We start from the raw sequence: 22,597 nt of genomic DNA, 5'->3' as shown, positions 1-22,597 counted from the left end.
ATGAATTAATTATCTGTGTGCATCAACCTACAGAATATTCTATTAGGCAATACTGCTAACATTTTTACATAGGGTAAAGGGATGATTACATCATGTTTTAAAACACAATATCCTAAGTATACCCACATATTTCCTTTTAAAATTAAACCCAAGCTATTTGCATTTAGATTAGATTGTCCATTGCCTCACTGTTTGTTTTGCTCTGCATTAACATTAGGCTAGTAGCCAATAATGCTGAAACAAAATACAATGTAGTTTCATTGCTGTATAAAAACAAGTCTCAGCAGGGCAAGGACAAATGTAATCAATGTAATAACCCAACAATGTTAATATAAAGAAAAGGAGTCTGTGTTTTTATAGGAACTGCAATCAAAACACAGCTTCTAGCCTGTCGCTAACACTCTGGGTGTGCCTCCATATCTAACCAGAGTAGCCACAACAACCTGTAACTTTGTATCCTGCTGTTAGAATAACTTGACACTAATTTGAGAGCATGAGAGATTATTTCCAGGCTGTGTATGTTTTTGCTAGATGAACTGCACCTTACGAGAAAGAATGTAGATCTTTTCAGACTTATGTTGTGAATAGAAACTTTAACTTTTCAGGTGATTATGAGTACCGGAGCTGCAAGCTTTTGTTTCTGAGTGTGGACGTGGCTGGATGTTGCTGGAGCTGCGAGGAGAGGGAGAGGAGGCAACCGTGTAATCCCAGTCATTAGTGGGTTTTAACAGGATTTGGTGCAGCTACAATAATGGAGACTCTAGTGGCCTCCACTGAGAGACCCAAAGAGACCCGACAGGGAAGAACAGCAGCCACAGAGGCACAACTGCTCCAGAGGACTCAACTGAGAGAAGGTAATCAGGATTTTTTTTTAGTGTGTATGTGTGTCTTTGTGTGTGTTTACAGCAACCACAAATCTGGGTCCATCCACTCACACACTGATCTGTCTCTCACTGACACCCCCCACACACACATACACACATTCCCTCTCTGGTTCCCATGCTTCCCAGCCACATAGAGGGGTGTAAACAGAGTGTGGTTGGTGTTACCATGGTGAAGGCTGACTGAGGGCCGGGAATGGCGACTATGCCCTGCATGTGGAGAGACCTGGGGCATGCTCGCTAGGCAGGCTATACAGTAACACACACACACTCACACACATACACAATTATGTATGGGCTGTCTGTCTCATTCTCTGCATGTCTCCTGAAACCTGACCCTAATCTCAAAGGGAAATTCTAGTTTACAACCTGGGTTTAAGCCATCATTTCTATAAATGTACCAATAAAAATGTATTACATCACGTTAATTAGAAAGATCCTGGAACTTTTGGAAAAAGATTACGTTTTACAAAAACAACTTAGGAAGGAAAAAGGAACAATTATCACCCAGATCTTTGGTTGTAAATATCAATCATAGTTTTTGGACCAACTTCCTGGTTTACCCATGAACTGCAGCACTAGCTAACTGAAAATAAAGTGGTTTAGATGTGCTGCCAAAACTGTTGGCTTGTTTGCAAAATGTCTGATTGTCTGGATAGTTGACCGAGCCATGCACAGATCTCAGCAGTTGCTTTAGTAAGTACTTAAGGTCATAATTTACAGTCACTGCACATTTCTCCTTTCTTACTTTGCACCAAATCAACACTGACAATTTGCTGTATATACTTTTGTACAATATATTTTATTTACTATTGCTATTTTAACATTTTATCATGTATAGTTTGTTCTTTATATTTTTATTGTGCACATCCCTCACCCCCCTGCCAGACCTGAACTAAGTGTTTAGTGTATGTATATGATTTATCTTTTATCTTTTGTTACATACCAGTCTTATATAACGGTTTACTTACTTCACTGTTCACTTTGTAAAGTTGTATGATGAACCTGATGAAGACCACAAGCAAAAAGACATGTGGGTCTTACAATTAAATTGTTTTTATGGTACAAGTACTGCTAGACCTCTTGATGATAGTTGCATCCTCAGGACAGACAGCAATGAGTCTGATGACCTAAAGGCTCAGAATAATAATTAGAAGATTAAAGTTTGGATACATCTGTCTGACTGCTTCATGGAAAGTGGTTTTAATCAATCCAGTGGGTTTGACATGACATAGTTTGCTATGGTTACAGTGATACACCCATATTTATGCACAAACCCTCCCACACACACAGAGAGGACACTGAGATATTTTCCAGAGATCAGAATGATAAATATGTGTGTGTGTGTGTGATGAATTCCCTCTGAATGCTGTACATCGTGTACCCTGACCATGAAATATCGGCCATTGGGATAGAAACCCATCTCAACAGTTTATTGCTTTTACTGAACGTGACTCTGCTGCTAAACACACATGACAGCAGGTACATACATAAACCAACAAGCTTCTACACAAAGAAGTTTTTTAGGTTCATTACCTGTACTGTAATATATATCATGTCTCAGTTTATCATGGATAAGGTACAGCTGATTGCTACCATAAAGAGGTACAAAACAGCAGCTGCACATGTAGAAGGCCAACTTTACAATGTACAAGGTTGAATCGCATGTACATCAATCACAAACAAACACGACTATTTTCTCTGTGAGCAACTGCGTCTGTGTGCAGAGAGCGATTTAAAAGGGGACTTTGTGAGCAGAAAATTCGCTATGCATCCCTCTATACTCAGCCCAATGCCTGTCTTGTTAAAACTGAACAAACAAGAGGTTTCTTGATAGCCTGCATATGAAAAGACAGCAGTCTGATATCTTATCACGCTAGACTGTCCCTCCAGATAATGCACCTGATGGAAATTGAGTCATGGAATAAGATTCACAATACTAAGGGAATAAACTAAACATGTACTGAATTCATAATCAGCATTCATTACATATGAGTCTAACAGGGTTGATGATATTTTACAGCTATTGAAAAAGCTGTATGACCTCATCAACAGATGCCATTTTCTCCTATATCTGTCTACATATAATGGCAGGACTGCAAAAAGAGCGCCTCATTCCACCAAATCAATACATTTCATTCAAGGCTCAAACCCGAGGATGAATTATCAATCACCGCATCTGTTGCTGAGTTCCTACTTTGCCAAAGACTTGCCTCTTTCCCTCTATGGATTAAGCCACTTTTGTCTATTTACAATTTCATCAGTTGCTATGTTTGTATGCATCTCATAGCTTAAAAAAATCTTGTGATTTTACTGCCAGCGCCAAAACAGGAGCCAAAGGGATTTAATACACTGAGCAGCCATTCAAAAAACAGCCTGAAACAGTGTTGAGCTTTGGACTGCGTTCACAGTGGCCATCTGCAAGCTGCTGCGCACCAAGAACTGAGGCTCACTGGTCTAGAGGCATGATGGCAAAGCTGTGTGATGCTGGCCCCAGAATAAACAAGTCATTTGACTGGACAACCATCATAAAAGCCACTATTGATGTTGCCTTTTTTTTTTTTTTTGGTAGTATTGTTCGTTGTTTCTTAGCTCGAATCTTGCTGGGTTTACTGTTGGCTCACATTCAGATTGATTTCTGAAGTACTGATTGCCTCCCCTGTTTGCCTTAAACTGTTTGTCATTTAACTTTTACATGGCTTTATCGATATCCTGCTAGAGGCGATGGATTTTTGTGCACGGGCCGTCATCTGTGTGTCCATGTAATCGACTCCAACATTCTTCTCTGTGTCAGGATCAATGGCGGTCATCCGGCTCGGTCTAATCTGAGGCAGCCATTCCAGTTACTCAGGGGTCACATACCTCGACCATGTGTCGGAATTCCTGTCTGCTTTAAGCAAGTGTGCGACCGAGGCACCAGGTGACCTCGCACATGCACACACAAACACATGCAGACATGATCACAGGCTGTAGCACCCACGCCCACACCAACACATGTTCGCCATCCCAAAAGTATATCCATATGCACACATCCAGCCACATATCACACTTGAGAAATCACTTTTATGTCCAAGCGACAACTGGTCTCTCTCACACACACGCACACACTCTCATGTACACACCCCTCCAATAAACCCTCTGTGTTTCATTTCCCTGCCATACCCCTCAGGCTCCTGTCACCCCATGTGGAGCAGGTGGGCAACAGGCAGACCAAAGTCTCTGGCGGCCTACCACACACACATACACACACACACACAGACACACACACACACACACACACACACACTCTTTCACTCTGTTTCCTTTGCCACTCTCCACACACCTCCTCTTAATGACCACAGATATGTTAAAAAGCTGCGCCACTTAAAGCAGCAGCCTCGCTCAGCCACTTAATTTGACATGCTTGGGGGGAAAACAAAGAAAGAGCCCTATTGTGGCTTTTAACAATATCTAATGAAGCCTACCGCTCAATTAGCCATGGACAGCACAGAACAAACGGATAAGGATCCATTTTATTAAGACCTTTACAATGTTGCTTTAACATTATACTACACATTCAATGCTGCATCAAAGGTAACCCTGCCCATTGATGCTTTGAATGTGGACTTGAGGTGAAGCAACATGAACATTTCTAAAATACAGATGACAAGAGAGAAGGCAGGATCAATATTAGATTTTTCTCCAGACGCTGTAATTGAGCTATATTATCCCTAAAGTTAAGTCGCACAAAAATAAAGGTGAAAACACATTGACTGATGTGACAGAAAGCAATAAAGGTAGGTGACAGACAACGAAAAAAAACAGCCAGACAGAGAAACAAAGAGTTTTAAAAATCGATTTTCGAGGGCAACTACGCTGCCAACAAAGAGTCAAAACTTCTGTATTAGTCCTGTATTACTATTTATTGACAACAAAGAAGGTGCCATTAAAGTCCAGTGTGTAGGATTTAGTAGCATCTAGTGGTGTGGTTGCAGAAAAATGTGAACGGCCTTATCTAGTGCCAATGTTCAATATGGCTCTGCATATCTGTGGATATACTGTAAAAGGCTCCTTCTAAGGTCACAAAACATGACAGTTCTTATTTTCAGGTGATTATACCAATGAAGACATAGTATATTCTGTAAACGGAGCCAGCTGAATCTTACACAACAGATCTGTAAGGCTGTCCAGATGGTGCCTATAGACTCTAAATGTGGGTTATATCAAGAAGTCTTTTCTAAAAAAGAAATGTAAACTCTTTTGTTTGAGATTAATGTTTAATTTATCTGTAGTTTTCATCTGTTTAAGTGTAAGTGGTTGTGTGAGTTTGTATGTCAGCCTGAATGTTAAACCAAAACAGGGCACAATTCTTCTGGGATTTCGTACGAGGTAAAAGGGGTTTTGGCAGACTGTGAGCCCAAAATAGAAAACAACATAGAGGTAATGAAAGAAAAAGTCCAGACTGTAAAGTGCTTTAAAGGTCTCAGCATTTTGCTCTGAATTAGTCCCTCCTGATTCTCAAAACTTTAAAGGAAAACAGCACAGCAGGGCTCCGAAGTTCAATACGATAGCCCAGAGGATCTCACAGCCCTCTGCCAGTATCCAGAAAAAGGAGGCTCACGTGTTCACAATCCTCAACTGGAAGCATTTGATGTGAATCATTCATTGCTGAAAGTCAAATTCAATCAGCAACTGTAATATGAGAGGGGATGATTAAGGATTCAGTAATCCTGGTGAAACCACACTCGCTCAGTTTAATTAATGCTAATCTACAGTGGCCTGCTATATTCCACGGAAAAGCAGTAAAACTTACAGGAAGTTTAGCAACAGATTTTTTTGTGTGTTTTCTTCTGGGCCTGGATGAAACACACAGAAATTGGACCAAAAAGCATTATCACGCACCTGGCAGCGATGTATAGCGTCCTGTTCATGATCATGATGAGCTGGATGTCCAGTTTGTGCCGCTGGGTGTTGTTCCTGCCAGGTTTGTGGCCTACAAACGCTGGATACTGCTTTGTGTCTGCAACGAGAGGAAAAAAGTAAATCCCTGTATGTGTAAACCTTATATTATAACCTTATAACAACAAAAAATCTATGAATTTCATAGTGTTTTCTGTGTCTTGTGGGTTTAAGGTCAAATGTCAACCCACAACCTGAGCTGAGCTCCTTGAGCTCCTCCTGCGACCATAAATTGTAGGCTAAAAATGTGCTGCACTGTACCGTGCAATCATTCTATTGTTAGTGGCTTTGGATGAAAGCGCTTGGTTTGAACAAACAGTCTGATAGAGGAGCAGGTCTATGTGATGTTGGCCGGCGTCTCTTTTAGCTCTCCTGGCCAGGAGGGTTGGGTACAGTGTTAGGCCCAGAGAGAGATGGACAGGACAGGACAGAGGGAGAAAAACAGGGGAAACAATGACCGTATCTTTATAGCCTGCAACAGCATTTAGACTATCACACACAGCATTATGAGCCCAGAAAAATAGGGGATTATCCTTTGATGTGGGGTGGGCTTGGTTTCAAATGCTGCTTTAAGTCCTTCATTTTTCTGTGTGCGGAGAGCCTATCCTTTGGGCGCCAAATTACACTCCATGCCTTCAAATAGTACTCAGTGTAGGGGGAGGTGAGGGGTTACAGGGGAAAGCAAGGGTTGAGGGGGATGTGGAGGAGCACAGGGATAGAACAAGTGAGAGAGATACAGAGAGGGGGATTTGCAAAGTGGAAGGCAAAGAGGAGAGGGAATAGAGTGCAGGAAGAGAGTGAGGAAGGACTTGTAATGAGAAGGGGGAGAGTCCACAGCAAGGAAAAGAAAGAGAAGAGAAGGAAACGGAAAAAAAGAAATATATACTTACAGTTGCCGTGTGAGATGCTAATAGGCTCGCTGTCTTCAGGGAAGCCTGCCCCGGCTATTTGCAGTAGCGTGAAGTAGAGTAACAAGGCCTCTGACCTCATGGTCGCACCAACACTGCTGCTGCTGCTGCTGCTGCTGCTGCTGCTGCTGCTGCTGGTCCTCCACTACAGATTTACCTCAGCCTGTACAAAGAGAGACAGAGATGGTAGAAGAGGAGGAGATGAGGAGGGATGTAAGGGAAGACAGGAAAGGTTGTCAGACAAATTTGTTTTCATCTGACTGCCTTCTCAATTACTTTGCCTGCTCGGTTTCGGAACTTGTTGTGTGAAACAAAGAAACACAGAAGCCAAGTGGGCCAAACAATTTCAAGTCCACCTGAATTTGCACGACCCATTGCAATCCTGTCAGAGGTATATTTATATATGTATTTTCGATGACTCAAGTGAGCCGTGTTGCAAGCGAGACCGAATTAATTGGATTAGGGTGGTAATATGCATCAGAGATCGATGTCAGGCAGAGAAGAAGAAGAATCTTTCTCTCTCTCTCTCTCTGAGTGTGCGACAGGGTCTTAGTGAAGTGGGAGAGCTCTTGTTGAGATTAGCTTGTTGTAAAGTATCAGCAGTACCTGGAGATGGGGCGGGATGGCATGCCAAGTACCTAATTTCCCACTTGTCAGTCTCCTACAAGGGTAGCAATCCCACATTCTAACTCCTACAGGCCGATGACTACCGGGGGCTAAATCGGTGCATCACTATGGCTATTAAACACTCCAATTTACCACAGCAATAGTTTAAGAACCACCCGCAGGCTTGCTCTTTCCTTTTGTTCGTCTTCATCTCATTTCTCATTGCACTCAGTTTCTACCTTAAATGCCAACTGTTGACTTTTAATTCTCACTCAATAAGCGTGACCGCTGCCCATTTCCAGGCAAGGAAACACCTCCTCTTGATTATTTACCTTTAAATCCTGGAAAACATGATGTCCTCAACAAGCTAATTTTCTAATGTAATGTATATGTGCCCACTGAAGTGGATTTTATAGCAGATGCCCTAAATTGTGTTGATGTAATGTCTTCATTGCACAAACCATGGCAACAGTGCTTTTTCCAACTGCAGTTCGTGGCAACAAATTGCACCCATAAATCATCCAAGACAATTATTGCGTCTGTAATCTAATCAAGAATAAAGCATTTAATTTGCATAAAGCACGTTCTTTTTCTTTTTTTTTCTGAGTAGAAGCTGCAGGGGTGAGATGTTGCTTGGTAGATAGGAGTCGGGGATGCTTCAGGGATGAAGAATTGAATAAAATATTCGATTTCATTTGCTCTGGTCTGATAAAAGTTGTTTATCCCACGCTGTATTTTCATTCGCTATTGTATGTCTGAAGGGGGAACGAACAGAGGAGGAAGGAGGAAGAAAGAGAGGGATAGCGAGAGAGCGAGAGAGAGAGAGGGAAAGAGGGAATTACTTTCTCTTTTCTTTGTCATGTCTCTCTCTCTCTCTCTCTCTCTCTCTCTCTCCCCCTCTCTCTCTCTCTCTCTCTCTCTCTCTCTCTCTCTCTCTCTCTCTCTCTCCATGCTCCTGTGAATCTCATTCAGGAGAGGAATGAAAACACTATTCACTGGGAGAATCACTTTAACACTGAGGAGAATACCAATACTAAAGCCTGGATACGACCTTGATCTCACAAGCCGCTCTGTCCCCCTCCCTCCTTTCTCCCTCCTTGGCCTCCCCATTTTATCCTTTTTTTTTGTACTGCACTCTATATTTTATAAAGAAAAAAAAAACACAAAAATTGATTTTACCTCACCCTCACTTTTATCACGAAGGTTGACTGAGCTACACTGAGCTGTGCATTTCTAACTTTGTCTAAATAGAAATTTTCTTTTTTCTTACAGCATAGGAAACCTTTGCTGAAGGCTGGAATACGATTTTCTCCTTGAACCTTGACCCGGAAGTCCTCCAGTAATTGACTGACTGATGAGCAGGAAGTGGCATGAAGCAGAGGTTTGTCCCTGAGGGAGCTACTACAGTGAACGACAGATGGAGGTTATTCTGAGCAAGAAAACATGACATGATCTGGCTTGACTATTAAATCAAATGTGAAACTACAATAGCTGGGTCTTCCTTATGAATGGTGGTGTAGCGTTATTGTTAACTGAGATGAATCTCACAGGGTTAATCGTACTCCAGACATTTTTCTCGCACATGCTGAGAATCAGTGGCTGCTGAAGGCGAGGCAAACCCTCCATCTATTTCAATGATGTGTAATAGCATGCAAAAAAAAACTGCCAAGCCATCTCACACTGCCTCAGGTGACAAACAAAATAAATTGAGCACAAAATGACTAAAGTGAAACCCCTAAGCTTTCCAGTGGCCCTTTCAACAGCAGCTGCCACATATGCGAAACAGGAGGGAGACATAGTCTGTCTTTACCGAATTACACTCTTTGTGGAAGAGCAAATTGCTTCCTTGTGAGTGTGACCGTGTGCGTGTTAAACCTTGATGCAAAATGCTACTTTCGTGCAGCACTGTAGAGGAACACACACAAACCCGAGAATCAAGGCTCAAACTTTAACAATAAATCACCAACAACCAGAAACCACACTTGCGCAGGTGGAAGTGTGTGGATTTCCTCTCTTGTAAAAGCTTTCATTGAAATCGTGCAAAGAGAAGACATAAAGAGTAACAGTGGTGCCCTGTGCCTCCTCCTCAGGCTTTTAATAGATAATAACATTTTGAGAACCTTAGCTGCTATTCCCTCACACCTCCTGCGCACTCTCAGTGATAAAGTAGCCGGTTTGTGTGTGTGCATAAGTGTGTGAGTGTGTGTAATGCAAGAAACGGGAGAGTTAATCAAGCTGGATGCTGGCAGGAGGCCACCAGCAAGCAATAAAAACACAAGGACCCCCCAGAATCCCTCTACATATGAATAACTATACACACATGTGCACACACACACACACAAAATTACCTTGTACCCATGCAAGGAGCAAATTGCAGCAGAAATTTTGAAAGAAAACACAACACAATCATTTCGAAGGGCAACTAACAAATTCATAACTCAAAGCAGACAGACAATTATAAACACACTTAGCCACTTTGTCTTCACAGACTGAGCAGCCCCAAGGGGGTGGCCGATCCAAACTGCATTAGCTTTAACAATAAACATATTATCAGACTTAATGATGTTACTGTCACTATTGCATCAACATGTTAGCTACGGGTGCTCGGAGCTTAAACATAAACACAAGAACACACGTTTATTAGAGTGACAGGGTCAGCCACGTTGAGCTTCAGGTGAGGAAAAGGAAGGAAATGTTACCCGTCATTTAGCTACACATTTGGTTTGCCCATCTGGTTAAGTGCATAAACACACGGGTTCAGACACACATAATCAAGCTTGGTCTGGCAGATTTTCCCATACACCCCCAGCACACACACACACACACACACACACACACACACAAGGCTTGAGAAGATCCCAGCCATTCATCTCCTCAAGGCCCCCACTGTGCCAGCCATCAGACGACGCAATGAACTGAGAGACTGCCATTTAATTACATCAGAGCAGACCTGTTGACGATATGTGAATGTGCTTAGGAACTGGTTTCCCAAGAAAAACGACAGCATCGGTTGTTCCAGCAAATGTCCGAGAGCAACATATGTTTGCACTCAAGTGACGAAGCCCTCCAGCGGCCTTGTCCGTCAGGAGAAAAGAAGGAAGTGACATGACAATGTCACAGAACCGTAAAGTTTGCAGAGGGAGGTTGTAAGGGGTGAATGGATGAGTCAATAAGTCAGACTTGAACATGTGAGACAGTTGCTCTTTCCCTAACCAACTTGATTGTGCCTAACTGTAACCAAACCTTAACCACAGCCATAAGATCAGATAATGGTGTTTGACGACATTGACAAATTATGTCGACGTCAGAGGCTTCTTATATTTGTTGCTTCACTGCTTCCTTCATGTCCATCGATCTGTACTTAAATCCTTGTCACATATTCTGAATAGCTGCTATATATACAAGTGGCTTTACATAGCAGAATAGTTGACCTGTTGGTTAGGGACATAAATAAGGTTGTATGATCTGTCATCAAACATTGCTGTGTGGCTTGATTAAATTGAAGTGAACACAATGTTTTATTTCAGACTTGTCTTTTTGCAATTGGGCTTTTAATCATAGTCAAGTCTATAGGAAGTGTTTCATATGAAGATTTTAAAGTAGCAGTTTCTCATAAATACTGCATGACAGCTTCAATACAAGTGCAGGCTGCTTGTGTTTATATTTGGCAGTCTGGGTAATGTCCGCATATTGGTGCTGAAGGGTTTACAGATGACAGGAATGCCAAAGAGAGGGGGTAGCTTACTGGCAATGTGCTGTTATGTGTCTGTAATTGTGGCCAGTCACCACATTTGGAGGAGGTGCTGACTCTTGTCTCTGTCATTGGGATTTTGTAGTAGATGACGCAAGCAGAATACCATACAGAGTGTTTTTGTTTTTGCTTCAGTTTCAAGAATTCTGGTGGCAACAAAAGTTTTGGTTTAAACAAATAATGAAAAAACGTATTTTTCTCTGTTACTCAAGACAATCCAGAGACTCACTGTCAACATTGGTTTTAAAAAACTGTTCACAGCATGATCTGTGGACTATCCTGACTAGAAATATCAAAAGTCACTTTTGAAATTGTAAACAATTCAGTTGATCAGCACTGTGTTTGGGTGGAGGTGGAAACCCTGGACAAATAAAATAAATCTAACTACAGTACAGAACACAAACAGACCTTACACGTGGGTGTGAACACAACACCCCCATCACCAGACCACACTAAAACCAAGCACTTTTACAGCTCAGCCACATAAAAACCATATTGCTACCCCTAATAGAGTTTTAGACCAACGTCCATAGTAACACCTGTTAACAAGCAGGCTGGTGGAAATAGTTTTGGGAGAGGTGTGGAAGTAGAAGAGAACCAAGCAGCGAACATTTGAAAGACAGCCAAGTGAGAACAATGCATTGATCCACTATATGGGGATAAAAGATGGAACACATCCAACCACCTAGGGTTCCCAAATGGGGAGGATACTCTGGCAGGTGTTTACACTTGTCAGCCCTGGCCTGATAAATCAGAGAGAAAAGACAGGAGGAGCTGTCTGCCTGAACCCAGGAGGCCACGATTAGAGGAGGGAATGGAGAGGGAGCAGGAGGGAGGAACCTGACTGTCTTTTTGAGATCAAGAGCCAAACTAGCATCCAGTATAGTCACACAAATACAGACACATGCACACACATGTACATTCCCACAAATAATCCTTGATCTATCAAACAGCATCCTGGTGTTTTCCTTCTCCTCCCCTATTTTCTATTTCTTAGATGTTGCTTTCAAATGAATATCTGTATGGAGGTAATCCATCATGGTTTGATTATTAAAAGACAATGAAATGGACATGAATGAGGCACCCTGCCGCTGTAGGCCGTTTGCTGAAACAGAAGCCCAAATGCAAGAACGTCTCCCTTTAAAGAGGTGACGGATTGATTCTGGATGCGGGCCAAAGACGACTCAAAAAGACGAGAGGGAAAAGAGAAGGAACGAGAGACATAAGAACAGCGAGAGAACAGAGGCAAAGTGCCAACTTGAAACAACAGAAACCTAACAAAGACATTCAGCGACTGGAGATAAGCTGCTATCTTTATAACTGACTCTGTGATCTAAAAGTCATTAGGCCTGGACATGCCTCTGTGCTTCTTAATCATTAAAAACAATTATCCGTCGCAAAGCAATGGATATGCTTTTTTGGGGGGATGTATTGAGGACACCCTTTGTAGCAAATTACCATAGATTTAGAAATAAGGAAAACACATAGTAGCAGGAAAAAGTGTAACAAGGAGATGAAGGAAAAGGAAAAGATAGCAAGGCAGAGAGGGGAAGAGGAGAGGAGGTTAATGGGTGTTTGCTGTCTGAGAATGATCCAAAGTAAACTGACATCACACCAACCCTGCTACCAGCAGAAATCAGCCAAGGAGAAAGATGAGAGGAGATAACTACTAACAACTGACTACATTGTTTTTAAAAGTAGGTCAAGAACTTGTTGGGCTGCTGGAGCTGAGATGAGTTCCAATAATTACTTCTTGACAAAAAGCATGTTACATGGGGTTAGATTATGAAAAGTATATTATAAAAACATGGCCAAAAAGTTTGTTGTCAACACAGAAAGGGCATAACAGGGGGCAGTGGCTTTAGGCAATAGCAACAGGTCAAAATGTGGATTTGTCCACTGGTTTATTACTAAACACCTTCTAACTAATGATATTCTCATCAGCCCCAACTTTACCTTGTGTTTACTGCAAATTAGCATATGTTAGTATGCAAACACTTAAAACTTACATGGTGAACATGGTTGTGAACATTATGCCAGCTAAACATCAGTATGTTAGTAATGTTAGTTCAAAACACTGCAGTGCCTCTCATGGCTGCTACCTTGTCTCGTTTTGTTTCTTCTTTGTCTAGCAGGCCCACATAGCCATTTATCCTCTATGTCCCCCCACTACCTCTCACAGACTTAATGAAAACATTTGTTATGGTATCACCATCATTCCTCCCTTTTCTCCACTAACTTCATCCTCCCCTCTTTTCACTTCTCTTCATCTACTCCAGAACGGCAGTAAAGAAGAAAAAGGTGAGTGCGGTGCAGGCTGCTCCTTTACTTCGTCTGGAAAAAGCATTTATGAATCAAAACAACCTCTGTGACACGCATTCAACCACCACACACAAACACAAAGACCAACTCACGGACACGAGTGCTTAAGAGATTGACCCCCCAAAAAAGAACAAGGTTACACATTTAAATATCAAAACCTTTTCCAGGCCTGTCAATCATCGCTGGCGATGATACAAGCGAGACAACCTTATCAATCTGGAAGCAGCTGATAGAGAGCTGTGTGGGCAAAGCAGAGAAAATTGCAGATGATAAGGACATGCTTGGTAGCACACGACCTTCTCAGTCTCCCTTTTGATCCAATTATCACTTTGATCTTATGTTACTCCGCCTGTTTTTTTTATTGTTTCACCCTGATCATCCCACTCCTATTTTTATATACCTTGTAACACAACATAAGGCTGGACTTTTGTCAATACATAAAGTAGCTGTTCATTTTGGGTAAAGATCATCCATCTTGTGCTTAGTTTGACCCTGGTCAAAAGAGCAAAAGGAGCTGAAGGATACAAACTGAGACTCAGTGTTTCTCCTGAGGTGCCGCAGAGAAGAAATACCAGCAAAGAATGTCAGAGTGTCACTGAGCTAAATGCCACATTAACTCCACAGAGAGAAAGATGCTGGAATGACTGAAGCACTGCGCCCTGTGGAGCAGCGATGGGGGTGTTGAAACTGTCACACGGCATAATGCACTTTTTACTTGGAAACTCACATTACGAAGGCCGACTGTGGGGTGCCTTCAGGCGATGCTGCGCCATTCCATGCTACGCTTAGTCATGATACAGACCTAGGACTTCCAGCCTGCAAGGTTGGTGAGTCAAGTAATGCTTTAAAGTTGGCTGCCTGGGGTTGGAAACATATGACAATATGTTTAGAAATATGTGTCTGATACAGAAGGAACTAAATGCAGGGGGCAGATAAGACTTCAAGGAATGGGTTAAGCACATTGTCCTCAGGCACTCGTCCTCAGCAAACATCAGCTAAGCCATCAGCTGGGAAAAGCATAACAGAGAAATCCATTTCTGTCGGCCCCTGCTCTCCAAATCCAAAATGCATGAGACTTAAAATGTTTTTTTATGTAATTTCTAGAAGGGGAGAAAAGGGTTCACTAAGGGGAAGACGAGAAAGCTTGATAGACTTGCAGCCATTCATGCCTAAGTTTTTTGAGACATAACAGAAATCCGTTTGGGTATTTAGAGGAGTATGGGAAGAGAAGCAGAGGGACACTGTGTTCCTGGGGTAGATTTCCCACAAATAAAAGAGGATGAGCAATCAATAAAACAATAGCTGTCTGGCCCAAGAGCTGGATAGTTACAAACCCTTTTCCTCAACAGGCCCAGACTGTATATGAGAAAATACTCAAAGTCGATATTCAACAGCAGCTCACTAAGTGGTTTTTAATATGTGTATAACAGGCTCAAGGAGATTTAAAGGAAAGAAATGGAAATTTTGATCCTTGCTGGACCTTGACTAAGTAGACATAAAGTTATAATCAATACAGTATGTATGTAAGAAGTCTTGAAAACCATTTCCATCAGAATCTGCAACCGACATGACCTCTGTTCTTGGACAGAGGCAGGGAGACCTTGGTGATAAAAATAGAGCATGTGTTTAACCTTGTACTGTGGTTCGGTTTTGTGGCAGAGATGTCAAGACATCTGGCAAAAAGTCTAAATGCCTCCAAGAATTCACTCTGAAATGGAAAGCCTATATACTGTGTTGACTATATATGTATATACTGTAATTTTTTGCATGTGCTTTAATACTCAACTTATGCAGCTGTTTTTTTGTTATGTTCTTTTCCTCTCCTCGCAACTAAACTGGAAAAGCAGACACAGGATATAAGCGGGTGGCCTGCGGGGACTGAATAAGAGGTGTGATGGGTTTCTGTTGTTGTAACCATCTGGTGCAGTTTTCACATCTCACAGCCTCCTGCTTCTTCATAATAGGTGTGCTTCAGAGTTTTAAAAGGTGTGATACAATCTCTATCTGTGCCTCATTGTGCACCTAATGCAATCCTCTCTTCTCTGCCGCTGTTCAGCAAGCTTCGCTAGTGTGTGGAACTGTGCCGTTTTCAACAATCTAACAATTGTGCATTTTCGGTTACTGCACGATTAGCAGTGCAATGCTGCGAAGCATGCTGGAGACATCGCTATACACATGTCATCATTTAAACGCCCAAAGTAAGAAGCGAAAGCTATTAAAATGCCTTGTGCTACCTTGTAAGTAATGCTGCTCGATAACACAAGATACCATGTGCATCTGTTTCAGTCATAAAGTCTGCAAATGTAGCGTGATTTCATTTTGTGTTTTACCATCACAGAAAATCATTTCAGCTCTGTTAATGGCATTTCTCTTGTTGAGCTCCCAGTTCATTTGATGCAGGTTCCATTATGCTAAGTGATTGAGCCTGTGTCCTCGCTGATAACTGGCTAGCTGGCCCTCTGTTCCAAAGCAACGGGCCTATCAGATCTGAATGAGCATGATGCTAATCTCTATTAAGGTAATGTGCTGGCCACGGGTTGGGGACTCAGTCTTTCTATCTCAGTATCTGTCTCTGTTTCTTATTCACTTAGTATAAACCACCTTACTCAGTCAGCCTCTGTACATTACATTTATTTTCCCATCCTCTTCCTCTTCCTCTCTCTCATTCTATCAACTCCCCTGCCCTCCCTGCAACTAAACACCACATACATCTTCAGAATGGAATAAAACCTCATCCCGCAGACTCTGTTTCGCTCCATTTTCATCTATGACAGGAAACATATATTTATAATAGAGAACGGAATAAACTAAACACAATTACATTCTGTGTTAGCCCGTGATATTGTGATACTGATAACAGAGTATCTTGTTTTCTGTTAGTGCATCATATCCAATAGCATTATGAATCATCTCCGATAAACCAGGACATTCAATCCTGCTGCTGCACAAGGCCACAGTCACTGACTGACAACACATTGTGCCACAGTACCTGTTGTATTGCCAATGTACAGAATGAATCTGTCTGAATGGTGTTATCTCCACAGACCATATTGTAGTGATGCAGCTCACATCCAGCTCTAAACTAATGAACAAAATGACAATGCTCAGGCAGGCAGATCATTGAGACGCTTCGCCAGTGTGCAAGAGAAAATGTACGAAAAGAAAATGTATAACATGTAGTACAGCCTTTTGCAAATAGATGCTGTCAGTCTGCAGCAGAATGGTCATGGCCATTATCACCTTTATGTTGTAGGCCAGGAAGGACAATAACCAACTGTGACATAGGAACAACTTTTGAAGGCGATTACGTGGTTGTGTTTTGGTTAAACTTCCACTAAATTACACTGCAGGAATATGAAAATCTGGAAGAGGAAACGGAAGGGGGTCGAGATTTTTTCAAAGATACATAAGAGAAGTGATATAAGTGTGTAGTCCTTCAGGAAACTAATGTCTCTAAACCTGATTAGAGCTAAGTCGATCAGTGCAATTTGACCACTTAGTGTGTCACTACACCCACAATAGCTAGTCTGTTGCCAGCTAGAGGTAAAACAGGAGTTCTGGACTTACAAGCAAAACCCACTCATTTAAATGAACTCATTTAAATTGTATCTTGTAACATGTCTTAGCGTCTGGAACAAACTACAAGTAAAGTTTCTTTTTCTGTCTCTAGAAAGCAACAAATATATTTATGTTGCAAAAAAAGCTCTTTTCTGCAAACAACATCCATAAATAAGAAATAAATCTATATGCAAGACGCTAAACCCCTTAACTATAAAGCCTGTGCAGTAGCGTAGGCTAATTATCCATTAGCAATTAGCTACAAGCTTGCAAATAAAATCCCTTTAGGGTTGTACGTAGACAGGGCTGGATTAAAAATTAACTTCAGTTAACTTAATATGTGTTTATGGCTGCTTTTACAGCACTTTGTATCCTGTATGAGCTCATGTGACAATAATTAACATTGCAACAACAAGTTATAAATAGAATGTGATGTTTTTTAATGTCAAAGATAATATAAAACTTAGAGCATTTGCATGACTGGCACTTAAGTATAAGTTAATAAACACTGAATGCTAGGTTCCTGTAATGAGCTGTATGAAGACTGGTGCCACAAGAGAGGTACATTCTTTGTATAATGAGACCACAAAATCAATACAGAGAAGCAGCTCTGCTGCTCTGAAGTTCATTTGCGCAGCAATGTAAAAGACAGCCCCAGGATAAAAGTGAATCAAGTTAAAAAACGTTATGTGATCAGCATAAGGAAAAGAAATACAATTCTCCCCATGTTCGTCCTCTTGTTGCCTATTGTAAGTGATGTAATAGTAATGCAAGTACCCATAGCACTTTTTTAGTTGTTGGGCAGCATGAGCGAAACATGTGCTAATTGCGAGTGTAATCGCGCGTGGCAACTAAAAATATTCTTGACAAAAAGAAAGGTTTTATAAGGAAAAGTAAAAAAAGGAAGACGGAGATAAGACATACAGTACACTATGTACTGACCTTGCATTTGTTTAACAGCTCTTCAAATCAAGACTCACGTTATTGTTTCTCATATGCACAGTAATTATGCTGTAATTACAGTGTATTGTTTCAATGAACACTGGTCGTACTTCGGAGACTTCAAAATCACGCACTAACTTGTGGAGAACAGTATGAAATTAAATCCAAATCACCTCCTTTGGATGTTTGAAGTGTTCGAATATGCAGAACCTAATTGACATTTGTGTTGAAATTTATTTCAAATGTCACATGAGACTTTTACAAGCTACAAGATCCTCCTTAGTATGTCACTCCCTGAGCTCTGCCCTTCAGAGGAGTATATATATTGCATTCTCTGTCTCTGCCTCCCATCACAAATTTCAGCAAAGCACAGATGACGGTTGTCCGATAAGTAATTTTCCATGCTGTGTCACAGCGTCTTTGTGATCACTAACCTCTTATATCAGCTGTGTCATGCAATTTTTCTAATGGAAATGTTGCATTAATTCAGTGGCTAGGGCTATACATCATGGTTGTAAATTTCCCTTGTGGGGGGTTAGAGCTGAGCTGAGCTGAGCTGAGCTGAGCTGAGCTGATCTGAGCTGAGCTGGACCAGGCGAGGCCAAACCAGGCAAGCTTTCATGAAAAAGGCAACACATGAAAGGACTCTGTTTGTGTTTAATGCTCACTACTACTTCTTATCCTGAGAGGACCAAAAACTAAAAAGATAGAAAATAAAAGCACCCACATACTGAAAAAAAAAAGCTGTTTTGGTGTCCTGTAAAGCAAAAGAATACTACCCGCCTACCTGCAGTTGTTGGGAAACTTCAATTAAAGGATCACGTACTCAATTGAATAGGTTAAGGGAAATCCAAAGACAGTGGATAAACCCTTTTAACCATTCAAATCAGGATTAAGACCTGAAATAAAATCTTTTTTTGATAAAATCGTTATTGCTCAAACGAAACATGTCGAAATAGCATAATTTCCAGAATACAAATGAACAGTGAACTTGAAGAAAATCCTGTTTATAGTTTACGATAGCGCTGCATAATTGCTGAAAACTTGCAATCTGGAAGGTGAAGAATACAATTATTCTTTCTCATATATTTTTTTCTGTTTCACACTATAACTCACTAAGTGTTGTTCCTCTCAAGTGATAAAAGCTTTAACAGCCTCCCGTTTCACGCTTACAAAACCTGATTACTTTTTTTTTGTTTTTTGGGTTTTTTTGGGGGGAAAAACTACCCAAAGAAAACCTTTTTATTTCAGCTACTCACCTGCAGATATAGAGTTTATAAGAATATACCACATCTAGAGACGTCTGTTCAAAACCTCAACCGATTCCTCTCGCTTTCATCTTTAACCTTGTAACCTTCTCACCTATTTCGTTTCCCCATTTGAGCAACATCTAAAGATCTGCATTTACGACTTCCTGTCAACATAAGGACAGAAGTGAAGGTGGTGGGAGCCAGAGCCCTGACCTATTGTTCACGGTCTGAGTGATAATGAAGGATGGGGTGTTAAGAGACCGAGGAGAGAGACTGCAATGATGGGCTACTGGTGCGATCCAGCGTGCGGTTATGTGCATGCCCTTGCAGGTGTTGTGTTACAGTCAGTCAGTCAGGTGGTGGGCGTGTGCTTACCTGCAGCTCCCAGGCTTTACACAGCGGAAACACAGAGGGGAAACCAGAGCCTGTCAAGCCCACTCACCGTGATGTTCAGCTAATGCCAAGATTACTGCTTCCTTTCAATCAAAACTGAGAAAAGAATCTAGCTATATTTTTCCTGTCTGTCTACTTCTTTGTCTTCCTCTTTGTCTGTCTCCTGTTCTGTCTGCCTAACAGACTGCGAGATAACAAACCTACAATACATCAGGTATGAAATGCTTTAAAGCGGCTCCTCTTAATTACATGCTCTCATAGTTCATGGAAACATCTGAAGGAGTTTAAAAAGAAGTGGAGGGAATGGTTCCTGAAGTGTGTGAGAGAAAGGGCAGATTTAAGAGAAAGCAAATAAAAAGGCTCCTTTTTTGGTTAAGCAGACACATCTATCATAACTGTTTATTCAAGGGATGAAGAGTTATCCTGTCAGTCCACTTTTCAGGAGAGTTTGATGAATCATGTGGAGGGAGCCCCCCCCCCCCCTCCTATTCTCTCAGACACCTCAGTATTTGAAAGAGACAAAAGAACAGCTACTCTCTATCAAACCTAAATGACTGAGAGCCAGGCGGCAGTAATTCATGACCATAATAGCGAGCAACTGTACAGCTTTATTTTGCTGTACATTCTTTCATAGATGACTAATAATATTTCTTGTTTTATTAAACAAGGCTAAGAGCCATGCTGGCTCTGTGAGCTAACATCATCATGCTTACATTATAAGCTTACAAAGACATTGAAAAATAGATTTGGAGACGTATTTATCAAAATAGACATGCAAAACATGTAGCCATTGTTTCTGAAAATGGGCTGCTGCATACTACCATCATTAAAAAAAAAAAACACTGCCATGAAAGGAAACAGAGTGCACGAGCGATGTTGGTTTTAAACGATTTGTGATAGCACATCCTCAGATTTGAAACAATTGATTTGTAGGCAAACCCTGCAGCCCACACAGCCACTGATACACTGTGTGAATACCTCTTCTTAGCTCTAGAAGCAAACACTGCCCAGACATACACACACCTACTTATGTTCAAAGGTCAGGAGAGCAGTGGCATTTCATGCATTTCATCCCTCGCTACAGCGATATATACATGAACACACGGGCCATCAAATACAACTTCCATTTCCTTGGTGATTTGTTGCATGACTGTATATCTGTGCAAACATTTGAGTGTCTGCCTATGTGTGCGTATGCTCTAACTAACCATCTCGTTTTCCCCATAGGAGGACTTAGTCTGGCTGTGACTGCATCCTCTGGCACACTCGCATTAACATTTCATCCTGATTGTCTCTGTCAAAGTAATTCATCATCATCCACTAAAAGACTGTGGCTGCAGCCTCCCCCGACTCCACATCTTTCTAGTCTCTAGTTTCTCTGTTCCCATTTCTGCCCCTGACTCCGGCTTTCCCTCTCCCTTCCTCTCTCTGTGGTTCTCTATCGCTCTCACGTCCATCTGGCTCTTGAGATAAACACAAGTCTGGCTCTCCTCTCGCAGACAAAATATCTACAAAGATGAGCGTAATCACGGTGAACTGGGCTCGTTTGGCTGTTTAGTCCAAGTGACCATCCAGCAGAACATAATCCATCTGTCTACCTCATTTCTCCTTACCTCAATCGTTTCTTCTCCTCGCCCCTCACCAGGGTTTAGATTGACATGCAGATTATATCCAGGAGAAAATGTGATTAATGGCTTTCTATGAATAATGTAAATTAACTTAATGGAATTGAAGACACAAGATGAAGGAGAGAGGATGAGCAGAAGGGAGGAAGAGATATACGTAAGATAGAGAAGAGGGAGAGGGCTGCTCAGGGTTCAAATATCCACTCAGCTAAAAAGCAACAACAGTAAAAAGGCCTAAGTTGCTGTGACACTGGCCTTGGAGAGAGAAAAAAAAAGGGAGGATAGGCAATGTCCTCCTTTTTTTTCTTCTTACTTCTTGTTTCCCTCATTCTGTCTTCTTTTGATGAGTCCCTGGAGTAACCCGCCCCTCCCTTCCATCCATTCCTCCATCCTTCCAATCCTCCTTTCATCTATCCAGATATGATCCCAACCAAACCATTATCACCAGCAGCACCACCACCATCTCTAATCCAAGGACAGAGCCTGTAGCATCACACACATGCATGCGCACATTCACGTGCGTGCAATCATAGAGAAAGCCTCCAGAAATATAGCACTTTACAGTCTGTTAGCTGCAACAATGAAATCTGCGCTTTACTGACAGAGTTAGGGCCCCTGAAGACATAAGAGGATCAAGTTGCTCATCCGGTAACTTAAACCATTTAACTGTTTACGCATTTAATTCCAACGACAAGCAATTTTTAAAAGGGAAACAATGCAGAGGAGCTATCTAGTCAGTCACTGCGAAGGCTCAATACCCTGATCAAGCTGGCTTAACGAAAATACTCCTACCTATTTGACTTTAACAAACTTAGAAATCATAAACACATGAATAAATCACATTTTTGTGTTAAGAACTTCAAAAGCAGCTTCTTTTTCACAAAACCAGAACTCAGAGTAGCCTGTTACTGTAAATGTACATTTTGTCTTTGTGTAATTGACTTACAAGCCAAAGTGCAGCAGTACGGATCCTCCACAGCATCTAGTCTCGTCGGCGGATTACTATCTTTCCCTTAAGAGTCAATGGTAACTAAATCTGTAAAAGAAGGATGAACAATGGGATAATTAGCATTACAGTTGATAGGGTTTTTGCACTTTATCTTACACAACATTATACAACACATATCCTGGGCGCAGTTTTTTTTTTCTTTCTGTGCATATGTGATATTTATTTATTTGTTTACAGCTATCGAACTGCTTCTCAAACCTACCTGCATTTGTGCAATCTAGTGGAATCTAGTGCCATCTAGATTTAGTGCTGTATTTTTCTTTTTCATTTTAAAAAAATAGCAAGTATTATGAGTAATTCCAGCCTGTATCATGTATTGCACTACTGGTAAGAACCAGGTCTGAAGCCTGGATTTTAGAAATCCTAAAATAAAATCCAAATCCTCAGAGGTGAAACAGTTTTCAAAAATGTTTG

The 22,597-nt window shown here is 41.4% G+C and overlaps 1 protein-coding gene across 5 annotated transcripts in view; it reads right to left on the bottom strand.

The window, feature by feature from the left end:
- sema6a (sema domain, transmembrane domain (TM), and cytoplasmic domain, (semaphorin) 6A) overlaps positions 1 to 22,597 on the bottom strand; it is a 99,617-nt gene that overhangs the window by 50,233 nt on the left and 26,787 nt on the right. For 4 of the 5 annotated variants that reach the window (XM_019269790.2, XM_019269793.2, XM_019269792.2 and 1 more), the window contains exons 2-4: positions 22,121 to 22,210; positions 6,710 to 6,890; positions 5,763 to 5,880 (exon numbers count right to left, since the gene is read on the bottom strand). In XM_019269790.2, coding sequence (XP_019125335.1) covers positions 5,763 to 5,880; positions 6,710 to 6,809 — 218 coding nt within the window. In that variant the 5' untranslated portion in view covers positions 6,810 to 6,890; positions 22,121 to 22,210. The remainder of the gene's footprint in view (positions 1 to 5,762; positions 5,881 to 6,709; positions 6,891 to 22,120; positions 22,211 to 22,597) is intronic. The other variant, XM_019269791.2, reaches the window with a different exon arrangement.

This window comes from Larimichthys crocea, chromosome III (genome assembly GCF_000972845.2).
Source record: "Larimichthys crocea isolate SSNF chromosome III, L_crocea_2.0, whole genome shotgun sequence".
Classification (NCBI taxonomy): domain Eukaryota; kingdom Metazoa; phylum Chordata; class Actinopteri; family Sciaenidae; genus Larimichthys; species Larimichthys crocea.
The sequence above is the reverse complement of the archived record's forward strand: the minus strand, read 5'-3'. Positions and strand labels throughout refer to the sequence as shown.